Below are 13,985 nucleotides of genomic sequence, written 5' to 3' on the forward strand. Positions count from 1 at the left end.
TAATTTGCATACTTAATAATTGCTTTTGAGCAAAGACAATAAAGTTTATTCTCTCACCGAATAAATAAATAACTCAGAAATCAAATAGCCCTCAATATTCTCAGTCGCCGGCGATCGGAATCCTAAACTATTCCGGAAGTTCATCAGTGATCGGTATCCTCAAATCTCATCATTTTGTATTAAATTTACATATCTCGTTAATTTTACTGCAATAATTTGCTCTATATTTTGTGTTATTGCTAATTATATTTGAATTTTTTAAGGCAACCAATTTTAGTGCTGGTTGTTTAGATTGCCTTGAATTCCTTGGTGGACAGTGTAAGTACCAATTGGAAAAGCTGAAGTGGATGAAAGCTAACCCGGATTTCACCATAATCAAAAAGAATATCCCATCAAAACTCTGAAGTTAAAGAGTGCTTGAGTGAGAGTAATACTAGGATGAGTGACCCTCCGGGAAGTCCTCGTGTTGCATTCCTATTTAAAATTGACCAAAATTTGAAAAAAGAATGACGGATGAATCAAATGTTCATCAAGCATCAATGCGGAAATATAGGATTAATGCAGATTGTAAGTGATTGAATAGAAAAGTTTAGTCCTCGCGCTTGTTGATCTAAGTCTAGATAAAAGTCGAAATCTTTTTGAGGTTCTGACTTCTGAGGATTTGATTAGAATAACAAGATCCTCTCTATCTCTGGTCTTTTGGATGTCAGAGTAGAATCATGAGAACCTAAAGTACATTTGAATTTTGACTTTTTTGCATTTACATGTTAATGAAGTATGTCTATCTCTCAGTATATGTTAAATATAACGTAAGGAAATAGCTCACTATGCCTAAATCTGAGTTAGATAGCATATGTATTCCAAGGCAAGGCCTTACTCAAGTAGAAAGATAATTAGTAGGTTACGTATTTAATTTAAACTCTTACCTAGAATCAAAACCGAGGTCGTTCCTGTCTCCCATGAAGTCCTTGTTAAATGGCAGTGTCATGCTTTCAAGCACGTTCCAAACTGAGTGTGTTGAAAAAGAGATGGAGATTCTCTGAGATAGTAAACTATATAACATTCTTGGATCTCCATTGATTCACTTAGCTTGTGCAGCAATATTTATTTATCATGGACAACCTTGTCATATTTTAAAGAGTTTCCTAACTTTCTGAAATGGTAGGCTATATTAATATGCATAATATTAAGAAGTCTGGCGGAAACATCTTCATCTTTTAGAGTATATATGTAGAGAGATCATGTAGAGCTTGTGTACACTTTTCTCTATTTTAGCTTGCACTAATATACACTAATGAGTCTGTTGCAAAATAAACTACTTGTTATACTTATACCCTCTGTTTCCTTTCTTAAAATAAAAACTACTACTTATAACGTATTTGATCATTTGCTGCTGATGCTTAGTCTGGTGCTAAGCTTTTGATGTATTATTGGCATAAAATTCTGTTCCAATCCATTACGGAGTAATGCTTCCTAGTCCACGCTCTCCTGAAGCAGCTTGTGGAGTTTTTGACTTCATAGGAAATGTAACCAAGGCAACAGTGAGGAATGTGGTCATCAATAATAATTTTTGCTAGCACCCAAGGATGTGGCCTAGTAGTCAATGAAGTGGGTTAAGAACCATGAGGTTTCAAGCTCAATCCAGCAGAGGCAAAAACACTAGGTGATTTCTTCTCATCTAATTGAGCCTTGGTGGATAGGTTACTTGGTACCTATGCTGGTGGGAGGCAGTAGTTACCCCGTAGAATTAGTCGAGGTACCCACAAGCTGTCCTGAACACCATGATCCTCAAAAATAAAATGATTAAAATGGGTTTTTGTATGTCCCATTTGAAAGAAAAAGTGTAGGTTGTGGCGGTATTGAGAGTTAGAGGCAGACAAGACTATTGTTCAACGTAGAATCATGTGGCACAAACCTTTACAACAACAACAACAACAACCCAGTGAAATCTCACAACATGGGGTCTGGGGAGGGTAGAATGTACGCAGACCTTACTCCTACCAAGGTAGGACGGCTGTTTCCTGGAGACCCTCGGCTCAGTAAAAGCATAAATGCATAAAAAAAAAGTTAGATAAGAATAGGAAATTAAAAGCTTTATGAGAAAAACAACAAACAAATAACGAATAGATAACAAATAAATACAAATAAATAAATACAAATAACAAATAACGATTAAATAAATAATGATAGCGTCACAGGTAAAATAGAGTAATCAAAGCATAGAAAGTAATAAATAATAACAGAAATAACAGAAATCAGAAGTCACAGCGCAAGAGATCGTAATGCACTACTACGCCTATGAATAGAGAAGAATAACGAGACTATGAACTAGCATTCTACCCTAATGTGGGTCCTCCACACCCTCCTATCTAAGGTCATGTCCTCCGTAAGCTGTAACTGCGCCATGTCCTGTCTAATCACCTCTCCCCAATACTTCTTCGGCCTACCCCTACCTCTTCTGTAACCATCCATGGCCAGCCTCTCACACCTCCGCACTGGGGCATCTGTGTCTCTCCTCTTCACATGTCCATACCATCTCAGTCGCATTTCCCGCATCTTGTCTTCCACCGAGGCCACTCCTACCTTGTCCCGAATAGCCTCATTTCTAATCCTGTCGCTCCTGGTGTGCCCACACATCCATCTCAGCATTCTCATCTCAGCAACTTTCATCTTTTGAATGTGAGAAGTCTTAACTGGCCAACACTCCGCCCCATACAGCATAGCCGGTCTAACCACCACTTTGTAGAACTTGCCCTTAAGTTTTGGTGGCACATTCTTGTCACATAGCACTCCGGAAGCGAGCCTCCATTTCATCCACCCTACCCCAATACGATGTGTGACATCATCGTCAATCTCCCCGCTGCCTTGCATGATAGACCCAAGATACTTGCAACTACTTCTCTTTTGGATGGCCTGAGCACCAAGCCTAACTTCAACGCCAACCTCCTGAGGTGTCTCACTGAACTTGCACTCTAAGTACTCTGTCTTTGTCCTACTCAACTTAAACCCTTTAGACTCCAAGGCTTAATTCTTTGTTCTGGTGTTTCCAAATTAAATGCTCAAATTATTTATTACACACATCATATGGTCCGAAAATCCTTGTTTTGAAACTGGGTTTACTACACCTTTATTTGGCTTAGCTCTCTATTCTGTTGTTTCCAATTAATTGCTCAATTTATTTCTTACACATCATATGGTCTGAAAATCCTAATTTTGATACTGGGCTTTCCGCTTTTCATCTGTACTGCAGCCATTCTGTTGTATGATTTGGGTAAGATAATGGCGGACATGCCAGGTTATTTCAGAATGTGCTTTTACACAGGGAGGCTTGCGTGTTTGGCAATGTTAGTATCTACAGGGATTGTGTTGCAAATACTGGTCCGCCCCATTGTCCTTTGATATCCTATGAATTATAGAACCTTTTCTGTTTCTCATTGTAAATGATCCTGATTTGCTTTCCTTATATTGTGTTGTAGGCATGTGCTTTGTACAATAACTGGTGGCCAATGTTGACAGGTGCGTTAAAGGCATAAATCTTGGATTAAATACAAAATCATATAGTGTGTGCTCAATCATTCCTTTCTTCTTACTCCCAGTCACCCCCTTGTACAAATTTAAATGAGATCGGTCATTTACTCTGACTTCCGGTCATCCGCTTATGCAAAATTAGAAATTCAGTGCTAATGTATGCATAAAAAGATTCAATTGTGTCAGAAAGAATGTTACTGCTTGTTAATTTGGGCTGTATATTACAATTACATAATTTGGTGCTTGGCTTGGAGACCTTGAACATTTAGAAGGCATAAGACGTCTTTTTCTCAACTGGACAAATCTTTTGTTATATTTGAGATTGGGTAAATTGCCCGCGCTTCGCACGAGGTGAACTACCCCAATTAGCTTACACATCATTACAAAAATTAGCTCCTAAGATTCATACCCGTCAAAGTTCCCTGCCTAAAATTATATTAAGTCCCTCTTGAAAGCCAATGAGTTTGTACATATTACATTCAACTGGAATTCAAATAATAATGTTAACAAAAACAGAATTGTCTTAGTAGATGAATTCCATAGTAAGTCCACACAATTTGTCGCAAGAATAACCAACTAAATAGCTATTGACAAAGTTTTTTATTAATGTACACAGATACGTCCACTTGTAGGCTGATCCATTCACTTTTAAAGATACAAATTCATTTTACTTCCAAGTTTTCATAACTTAACAACTCAGTAAATCTTGAATTAATGAAGATAAGATTGTCAGAAATGCTGTATCTATCACGGATCCTGACTATTGTTGGTATTTATTGCTGTAGTTATAATGTATGTCATTCTGCCTATGCCGTTGATGTTCTTTGCCGGTTCAGATACTTCCAGACTCTACTCCGAATCTGGAAGCTGGTGAGCCTTATTTTCTTACGCACATCATGCTATAGTAAGTCTTAAATAGAAACACTTATTCTCAAGCATCAGGCCTCATATTTTAAAATGACTTGTATAACAGTTGGTTAGATGCAACTAAGTTCTTGACTGGAACGTCCACCGTTGGCAGCATTGCAATTCCGATTATCTTAAAGCATGCTGGTGTAATAGGTTGGGGAGCCATGGCATTGGAGCTCTCATCCTTTTTTGTTTTTGTACTGTCCATCTTGTGTTATCTTGGGTTGAGTGAAGTCGACGGATACAGTATGTTCTGAGATTGGCCTTGGACTGCTTCCTTGCTTTGTTTGTGTGCCACAGAATATCGAGCCTCAACTTTGCCGTTGCCTCTTGTAATGTTTTGCATTGTAAATAGAAATATTGTTGATAAATTATTGGCTGTTATAAGTCAAAACATATTCCATACGAGCTGCATTTGATGTTTATACTTGTTGCAGGATCGATTCATTTTTTTAAATTGAAAATTCGGTTGTGTAATAAATGTTCCATTTGTGAGAAAAATTTCATGACACAATTTTAATTCATGACTGAAGAGAACTTATTGATGTTATAACAATCCAAGAAAATATAGTCCATAATCATAAACACCGGACCCTAAGCACACCCTCCCAACCCATTAAAAATCCAACCTTCTCTAATAACCCTAATTTAATCCTTACTCCATTTTAACCCCATTTCTTTAAAAAGCTTTCCTCACCTTTGAGTAAAATTCTAGAGATTAAAACATTAATTAATAACCCGTTTGGATTGACTTATAAGTTGTTTTTAACTTTTTGAGTGTTTGGCAAGTCAACTTAAAATTATTCTGTGCTTAAAATAAATTCAAAAAAATAATTGGGTATATTTGTCTTAGTTTATCTAAAGTTCGCAGTTTTCAGTTATAAATTGCTTAAAATAAATAAAGTCAAATAGACACTTAAAACTTGTAAATTAATCCAGAGACATATGGAATAGTAAACAAAGTTTCCCACTCTGAACTCCAATAATTTTGAATATACCAATCAATCAATTATCAGCTTGGATCCAATCTCAAATTAGTTAAAATGGGTGATATAAATTAGAAGAATATTCACAATGTATCGTTGGTAGAACTTGTACTTGAAATGGTCGACGACATCAGAACGGGAAGCCAGAATGAGTATATTGGACTAATAATCTGCCCATACTTAGTTTATATGAAATAGTTAAATGGTAATTTTGGTCCGTTTTCCGTTAAACAAATATACATCCAAAAAAGTATAGGAAACTAGACGAAAGTATCAACGCCATTGAAACTCTACTGAGAGCTGAGCTCATTTTCCAGAATCCAAAAAAGGCAAAGGATGAACGAAAAACAGCAATCACTTCTCCTGGAATCCGCCGATCGTTTCCCTCCTCCCAAAGGTATTATAATGATTCATGCAATTAATTCTCCGAGATCTCCTTCAAACACTGCAATATTATTATTCTCAATTTGATTTCCTTTTCTTTAAATCTTTGGAAAAATCGTTAGTTTACCGTAAAAAGACAAATTATTTAGTATTGAAACGAAATGGGTTTGAACAAAGCAGAATGGATACAGAAGATTTATATTAATAAGCGTTAGCTAATTTGGGATTGAGGCCTAATTTATTGATGGTTGACTGATTTTATATTGAAATGTATGAACCCAATGAGTCCAAGTGGATGTAGAAATGCAAATGATTCATAAAAAAAAGACCCAATTAGTTTTGGATCGAGATGTAGTTGATTGTTTGTTGATTGGGGTTTTGTTAGAAAATATATGAACTAAATGAGTCCTAGTGGATGTAGAAATGTAAAAGATTCATAAAAAGACATACCCAACTAGTTTTAGATCGAGATGTAGTTGATTGATTGTTGATTGGTTTTCTTGGAAAATGTATGAACTAAATGAACCCAAGTGGATGCAGAAATGTAAAAGATTCGTAAAAAGACAGACCAACTAGTTTTGGATTGAGATTTAGTTGATTGATTGTTGATTGGTTTTCTTGGAAAATGTATGAACAGGGGTGAAGCTGTCATATGGGACAGCTGGGTTTCGAGCTGATGCGTCATTGTTGGAATCAACGGTGTTCAGAGTAGGGATATTGGCGGCGTTAAGGTCGTTGAAGACTGGATCAGTGATAGGTATGATGATTACTGCATCCCATAATCAAGTATCAGACAATGGAGTCAAAGTGGCTGATCCAAGTGGTGGAATGTTGACTCAGGATTGGGAGCCTTTTGCTGATGCCATTGCTAATGCCCCTGATCCACACTCCCTTCTTCAGGTTCCAATGCCTTCTTCTTTTTCTTTTTTTTTTACATACATACACCATTTTGCGGACTTTCAGATTTTCGAAAACATGGAAATGGAAAAACTACTATCATTAGTCTTATACACTTATAATCATTCAAGTGGAAAAAATGTATGTTAATTCAATAAATATGGATACTTTTGAAGATTTTCTGTTGTTACGAAATGGGCTTGAATAAAGCACAACCGACACAAGTAGTTTGCAATTGAGGCATAATTGATTGAATGATTGATTTGTGGTTGCTGTTACAGTATACTGTTTAGAAAAAGTGCATTACTTCACAAAAATTAGAATGGCTGCTGCAAATAAGGCGAGTTAGAGGGATTGAGAGATATGGATCTTTTTGGGTGAAAGTATTGCTGGGAAGAGAAAGAAGGGGAATTCTCAACTGAAAGAGAAGAAAGAGATAATAAAATGAAGTTGGAATCTTTCAAATAAATTCTTGATTAAACTAATGGACAGAAGAACCGTGTAGAGAAACTTTGACTTACTTCAAGTGCGTCGCGAAGTTCAATACTTTCTTTATCGAGAAAATGCCCTTTCTTGTACTTCTCTTTATTGTTCAAGGTTGGGTTGGTGTTCAGTCTAATTCTAGATCACTACTCATATGCCATGGCGTTGCATAATGGGCACAACTCATTTAAGTAGTTCAAGTGAGTAAAGTATGTTATCATTATGTGGAAAAACTCATGTTCTTTCAGTCCCTTAATGATCACAAGTTCACTATAATAGGCAGGCGATGGGGTGTTAGTATTAGTTTGATGACTATTCTTTTGCCTCTTCTCATAATCTTTTTAAAGACATAGCTAGCACATGCCACTTGAACAGAAGTAGAAGAACAGAAACCAGAAAATAAGTATTCAAAGAAGAGTACAACTGGCAAGTATGACACAAATGTAGGACATTTCTTGTTATTGGTTTTTGTAATTTTTTCTATTGGTTGAACTTCACATAATTAGTATTGAGAAGGTGGAAAGGGGGTTCCTTTTTCTAGATTATTGGAAGTTTGACATTATTATAATGTGATTCTGGACTGTTGCTGTTGGTTGAGACTCCAATATGTAGTGTTATGGTTGCACAGCATGAGTGAGTTATTTTTGTGCTTATAAAGTTTTTCAGTGATGATGATAAAGTAGTTTGACATGTGCAGAAGCTAATAAAGATTTGATGTTATCTTCTCTGTTTTGCGCTTCTTCCTGTAGTCCATTGCGTCAAGTGATGGATTAGTACTCTGTCAGTTAACTAGGTTCTGATTCATAGTATCTCGTACTGGAAACAGCTAATAATTGAATTTGCAAAGAAAGAAGATATTGGCTTTGAAGGACGACAGCCAGCGGAGGTGTTATTAGGAAGAGACACAAGGCCTAGTGGAGAGACTCTCCTTGATGCTGCCAAACAAGTATGTCTTTTGTGTAGCTTCCATGGGCTTTCTTCTCTTTTCTTTAGTCATATGTCTATCTGCTTTACTGCAGTTGAATTCAGGTGGAACAAAGATTGCTATAGGCTCTGGCCTCGTGCATCATATTGTTATACACTCTTATTTTGTTATTAAATTTTATCTGATGGCTGGCAAGATGATTCTCTAGAAAACTTTTTTTTTTTAATCTAATTCCATTGTCTAGGTTAGGTTTGATATTTCTCCTCCCTTTTTCCCTTGTCTTTTAATGATTATGCCTCCTGTTGGCCTTCATTGTATGCATGAACTTGCAGAATACAACTGACAAAAGAGCTTCTAGTTAGATAGACCAATATGATTTAGAATTCAGTTGTATTTATTAGTAGTAAATGTCAATTGAAAGGGAATCACTTCAATTGTTGGAGCAATTGGAACTGACATGGGAGTAGTTACAACACCACAACTGCATTGGATGGTTCGGGCAAGAAATAGAGGCATGGAGGCATCTGAATCTAGTTATTTTCACCAACTATCAAGCTCTTTCAGGTTACTTTGAGTCGACAGTTTCTTGAAGCCTTTAAATTTAGTTGAAATACGTTCTGATAGACATGCTACCGGCTTTTTTTTAGGTGTTTGATGGATTTGAAGCCTGAGGGAATCAGGAAAAATGGTGATGATAATGCATTGGTGGTGGATGGGGCAGATGGTGTTGGTGGTGAAAAGCTTGAACATTTTAAGAAGATGTTGAATGGGTTGTGCATTGAAGTTCGTAACCGGGGAGATGGTATGCTTAATGAAGGTGTTGGTGCTGACTATGTGCAAAAAGAGAAGGTTGCACCATGTGGATTTGGTCCTGCTGATGCTGGCTTAAGGTGAACATCTTGTTATTCATTTATAGAAAAGCTTTTGTTGAACTATGTCTGATCACAGTGTTTGGATATCTAGTGGATCTAGTTCTGTTTAACTGTAACATGATAGTCACTAATTTAATTTTCATTTGGATGGAAGTTTAGTAATATGAACCTACTATACCTATCCAAGAAAAAGAGAATAATGTGGACCTACTATCTAGATATAAACCAGAAAGAGGAAATTTGATTATATCCTATGTGAATGCTCCCACTGTTGAGTGGTGATTATGATTTGTTTTAGCTTGTTTTCATCATATGGATTTGTTAAGATCCCTTTTATACCTATGTTGTTGCACTTCTGTTGTCTTTCTTGGCCTTACTTAGGATGCTATATTTGCATAGGAGTTACTAACCTGATAGGGCCTCTTAGATTGCACTCTGTTTCAATATCCAACTCGATGGAGAATCGATCAATAATATCATATTTCTTACTAATTAACTGTATCAATTGTTTCCAAGAAACATAACTTTTAGGAATATCTTCATTAAGAAGCTACTTTATCTTATACTTGTAGCTAGTCACAGTGGAACGGGTTATGGTTATCCGTTGATATGGTAATCTTACTATTTCTCCAGTAGTTGTTAAAAGATCTCATTTTTCATAGTGACGAGAGGTGGAAATTGATTACTTCAATGCTCCTAGTGGTTCAGGTGTGCCAGTTTGGACGGGGATGCTGATCGGCTAGTCTATTTTTCAGTTATATTGAATGAAAACAAGAAGATTGAACTCGTTGATGGGGACAAGATATTGTCTTTGTTTGCTTTATTTATCAAGGAGCAACTAAGTCTTTTGAACGAGGGTGAAAGCAAAAAAGATAATGACTCTTACCAAGCACATCTAGGTGTTGTACAGACAGCTTATGCGAACGGAGCATCAACTGATTACCTTAAAGAGATGGGTCTAGAAGTTGTGCTTACTCCAACAGGAGTCAAATACTTGCATGAAAAAGCTGCTGAATTTGATATTGGCATATATTTTGAGGCGAATGGGCATGGAACTATCTTGTTTTCAGAAGCTTTCCTATGCTGGCTGGAGTTTACTCACAAGACACTTTTATCAACATCAGAAGGTCTGACCCAATCTCCTTTGTTACTGTGATGGATCTTAACCACCTATATTTAAAAAACACCTATTTTATCTGTACTTATTTTAGGTTCAGCAAAACAGAAGGCTGCTTCAAGACTTTTGGCTGTCAGTCAGTTGATTAATCAGGCCGTGGGAGATGCTTTAAGTGGACTTCTTCTAGTGGAGGTCATCTTGCAATACATGGGATGGTCCATATGTAGATGGAATGAGCTTTATCATGATCTACCTAGCAGACAATTGAAGGTCAGATTCTTCTACCTTTGAATTCAGTAACAAGTTCTGCATAGTATGTTAGAGAAGATGCAAGTAATCACACTGGTTTGACTTTAACTCCATCATTAGGGACTTCAGATTTGCTGTTTTAACTCCGGTTGATATTCTGATTTCTGTCGTTCCTATTGGCATAGACTTGGAAATTTGCTGGTGTTCTCTGTTGATTAGCATGATGGGGTAGTAGTACTGATTACTAATAGGCGTGTAACAAATTGCCCATAAACAAACACTGGGATTCCAATGTTGATGAGACTTTTATGTCAGAAATTCAGTAGCGTAGTGTAACATATTAATTTGATTTTGGCTTCAATATAGTTTTCTTTTCACTCATGTCCCCTGTGCAGATCTGAAAGAGTGAGAACCGATGCACAAGACATGTAGATTCTCTCAAATCATTAACAGAATTACCCTCATTTTGTTCGAAGCTAATGGATGGAGCCCCATATGTTTCATTATCTTGATAGAAATAGAAAAATTCAATGATGCAATAAATAAATATGGGTAAACAGCTTTATCTATCATCCACTTGGGCTAAATTAAAAGCTAAAGGGAGTAAACAAAGAAGGATAAGAAAACAGAACTAATGACTAAAAAGAAGGGTAGAAGAACACAGAAATTCAGCTTATCCAGTAGCTCAAGTGCATTACATCACATTAAGAATTAAATAAACCCATAGACACAGGTTAGGCTGTGAGAAGGTAGTGATGTCTCAAAACTAAAAAGTTTCTCTTTTTTCCTCCCATTTCTCATCAATTCATAATTGTTGGGAGGGACTCAGGGACATGCACTGTCCGTTGAATGTGAGCTTGAATAGGTCTGTTTGTAGGTAGTTCATCTTATTATAAGGAAATTTTGTTATTCCTCTTGTATTAAGGTTAGTAAACCATAAACTATAAAGATGAAAATAAAAAAAATAATATCCGAGTCCACAGAATTCATTGTGTGTCCTTAAGGAATTTAATCCCCTCACTGTACCCGAGGTTATGAATTATTTTCTCCCAAGATAAAACGGATAAACTATTAAAGAAGTAGCGGTACCTCAAACTTCAATAATTTCAGCGAACTCAAAAGCCAACAACAAAATCACATAAAGACTCAACTTTGTTTGTAAGAAAATATATGCAGAAGAAGGAGAAATTCAATGTTTAAAAATGAGAGGAAAATCCTTTATTTATAGACAAAAAAAGGGTAGTGTGAACAAGTGCTTATTGTAGCTCATCGGAAAAGTCATAATCCTTCACAAAAGTCACAACCTTTCAAAAAAGTCGCAACTCTTTAAAAAAATCACAACTTATTTTTTTGAAAGAGTCACAACCTTTCGGAATGGTCACAACCCTTTGAAAAAGGTACAACCTTTCGTAAATGTCACAACCTTTCATTTGTCATTCACACCTTTAAAACCCAACAAATTTCACTTTGAAGATAAGTGCGTCAATTCCAGGATCCTTGTATTTTCAGGTAAAGGTTGGCGACAGAACTGCAGTTGTCACGGCAAATGCAGAGACCGTGGCTGTTCGGCCTGTTGGTATTCAAGAAGCCATTAATGCTGAAATAGGTAATTCACATCAACTTACTTACCATGGTGAAACATATTTGTGTTAATGGAGATTAGATTTTGTTCTAATATGAGGAGATCTAATTATGTCTCTCCCCCGCCGCCCCTCTCTCGTGGTTGTAGCAGGAATGCTTAGCTTCTATGTTTTCCAGTTGCACAAAATTCATGTTGCAGTGGTGCAGCCTCCATAAACAAATCTTGAACTTCAATATTCAGCCAAGAAAAGTTAAAATGAACTTGCAGCTTGTCTAGCGACTTATTTCTTATGGCCCTCTATACAGTGGCGGACCCAGGAATTTTATGAAGGGGGTTCAAAAAAAATTAAACACGCTAATCAGAAAAAAAATGTGCTTATTTACATTCGAACCCGCGAGCTGAGACAAGCTAAGGAGAAATATTGAACCCCATTTGCCACTGAGCTAGTCCTTTGGCTAATGCTCAGGGGGTTCAATGTTAAATATATACACATAAATTAAAAAATTTATCTTATATATACAGTATAATTTTTTAACGGAGGGGGTTCGGATGAACCCCTCAACTACACGTGGGTCCGCCCCTGCCTCTATATGTACATGCATTGGTTAATCATGTGTTAAAAGTGTGCCTTATGTTGATCAAATATGTCAATATGTGCAAATTATGTCGCTGAATGCTCCCTAATTAGCTATTAAACACGCATTTCTTATTTTTTTTATCCAGTAAAATATTCCCGAGGACGATGTTTTATTAGACCATCTGGGACAGAGGATGTTGTAAGAGTATATGCTGAAGCAACTACCCAGGATGCTGCAGATGCGCTAGCCTCTTCAGTTGCAGGACTTGTGGATCAGTATCTTGGTTCTGACACTGCTTGATTAACTCACTAACAAAATAGCAGTCAGAATTTTCATATTTTTAACTGCTAAGCAGATAAAATACTGAACTATCTGATAAAAGACCATCGTTTTCTGTCTGTTTTGGGTGTTAGTGGGATGCTTTTATGGTCCTCGAGCTCTCTCTCACTTGTAGAATTGTTGAAAATTATTTGGAAACATATTGAAGGTAGTAATTACTACTACTATAGCATACTTTGTAACTACTTTTGATAATAGTAGTTGAATCTCCATTTATGTATCTTGCTCAAACTTTGTATTTCCATTTTCCATTTCTGTGACTTGCAGTTGGATTACTTTATTTGTTTCCTAACATCACCATCACTTCTGAATTCTGCAGTTGAAGATCTTGTTTGGTAGATTGAACATAGTGGACCTCCATTTCAATTCATGTGGCATAATTTGACTCCATTCATCGTTTTTTTTAAAAAAAAAAAGTAAAAAGGAAAACTTTTTAAAATTATGGTCTTAACTCTTAAACATGTCATAATATTTGTGTGGCTATAAAAGGTTAAAATGAAAAGTTTAATGTTTCTAAATATAAAAAGTGTCATTCTTTTCGAAACAGACTAATAAAGAAAATAATATCACATGAAAAATTATATGAAGGGAGTACTTATATTGAATTGAGCAACATAGACCATGATGATTCACAAGCTTGAAATAATTGATTCAAGTCATTCGTTTAGTTCACCTTAAGCTTAAAGAGTGTAAAGTTACTACATCAAGTCACTGATTGCCACGTATCGAGAAGATTCATATTTCTTGAGTATCCGAGTTTATTTATGACATGAAACAACTCGCAATATGGGTCTACATATTGATACATTCGAGAAAACTCAGAGGTGCACTGCAGTAGCTGTTATTTGTAGCAAGAAGCTCATTACCACAGATTATAGCTTTTGCAATGCAACTCCAATTATAGTCATGGAAGCGATCGAGAGAACTTTACCCACTACCAAGGCAAATAATAATTTGTAAACATCCATTCGACTATAGAGATATCAGTATTAAGAGAATATAACAATAAGCACTAATTTCTTTCCTTTCTTTCTATTTCTCTAAACACACAGTTAGAGGCGGCCATCCCAAGCCAATGGTGTCCAAAAAGCACATATTCTGAATTCTATCGATATAAAAACACCCACAAATGAAAC

General features: G+C 36.2%; 2 protein-coding genes across 2 annotated transcripts; both read left to right on the top strand.

Moving 5' to 3' along the window:
• On the top strand, window positions 1-4,938 carry LOC129889732 (vacuolar protein sorting-associated protein 55 homolog). Its single transcript, XM_055965142.1, has 5 exons — window positions 1-153; window positions 3,251-3,378; window positions 3,477-3,516; window positions 4,314-4,398; window positions 4,502-4,938. The coding sequence occupies exons 2-5, from the start codon at window positions 3,280-3,282 to the stop codon at window positions 4,692-4,694; spliced, it is 417 nt and encodes a 138-aa protein (XP_055821117.1). The 5' UTR covers window positions 1-153; window positions 3,251-3,279; the 3' UTR covers window positions 4,695-4,938.
• A 579-nt stretch (window positions 4,939-5,517) lies between these two features.
• Window positions 5,518-13,069, top strand: LOC129889733 (phosphoacetylglucosamine mutase). Its single transcript, XM_055965143.1, has 9 exons — window positions 5,518-5,820; window positions 6,445-6,707; window positions 8,014-8,133; window positions 8,534-8,676; window positions 8,760-9,002; window positions 9,693-10,111; window positions 10,196-10,371; window positions 11,860-11,956; window positions 12,656-13,069. The coding sequence occupies exons 1-9, from the start codon at window positions 5,760-5,762 to the stop codon at window positions 12,808-12,810; spliced, it is 1,677 nt and encodes a 558-aa protein (XP_055821118.1). The 5' UTR covers window positions 5,518-5,759; the 3' UTR covers window positions 12,811-13,069.
• Window positions 13,070-13,985: the final 916 nt, after the last annotated feature.

Source organism: Solanum dulcamara, chromosome 5, assembly GCF_947179165.1.
Source record: "Solanum dulcamara chromosome 5, daSolDulc1.2, whole genome shotgun sequence".
NCBI classification, from domain to species: domain Eukaryota; kingdom Viridiplantae; phylum Streptophyta; class Magnoliopsida; order Solanales; family Solanaceae; genus Solanum; species Solanum dulcamara.

Excerpts from the sequence above, each read along its gene's own strand:
- LOC129889733 (XM_055965143.1), top strand. The coding sequence starts at position 5,760 with ATGAACGAAAAACAGCAATCACTTCTCCTGGAATCCGCCGATCGTTTC. Across the intron at positions 8,677-8,759 it reads CAACTATCAAGCTCTTTCAG|GTGTTTGATGGATTTGAAGC; the intron begins GTTACTTTGAGT and ends GCTTTTTTTTAG. Across the intron at positions 11,957-12,655 it reads AGCCATTAATGCTGAAATAG|TAAAATATTCCCGAGGACGA; the intron begins GTAATTCACATC and ends TTTTTTATCCAG.
- LOC129889732 (XM_055965142.1), top strand. The coding sequence starts at position 3,280 with ATGGCGGACATGCCAGGTTATTTCAGAATGTGCTTTTACACAGGGAGG. Across the intron at positions 3,379-3,476 it reads GGATTGTGTTGCAAATACTG|GCATGTGCTTTGTACAATAA; the intron begins GTCCGCCCCATT and ends ATTGTGTTGTAG. Across the intron at positions 3,517-4,313 it reads CTGGTGGCCAATGTTGACAG|TTATAATGTATGTCATTCTG; the intron begins GTGCGTTAAAGG and ends TTATTGCTGTAG.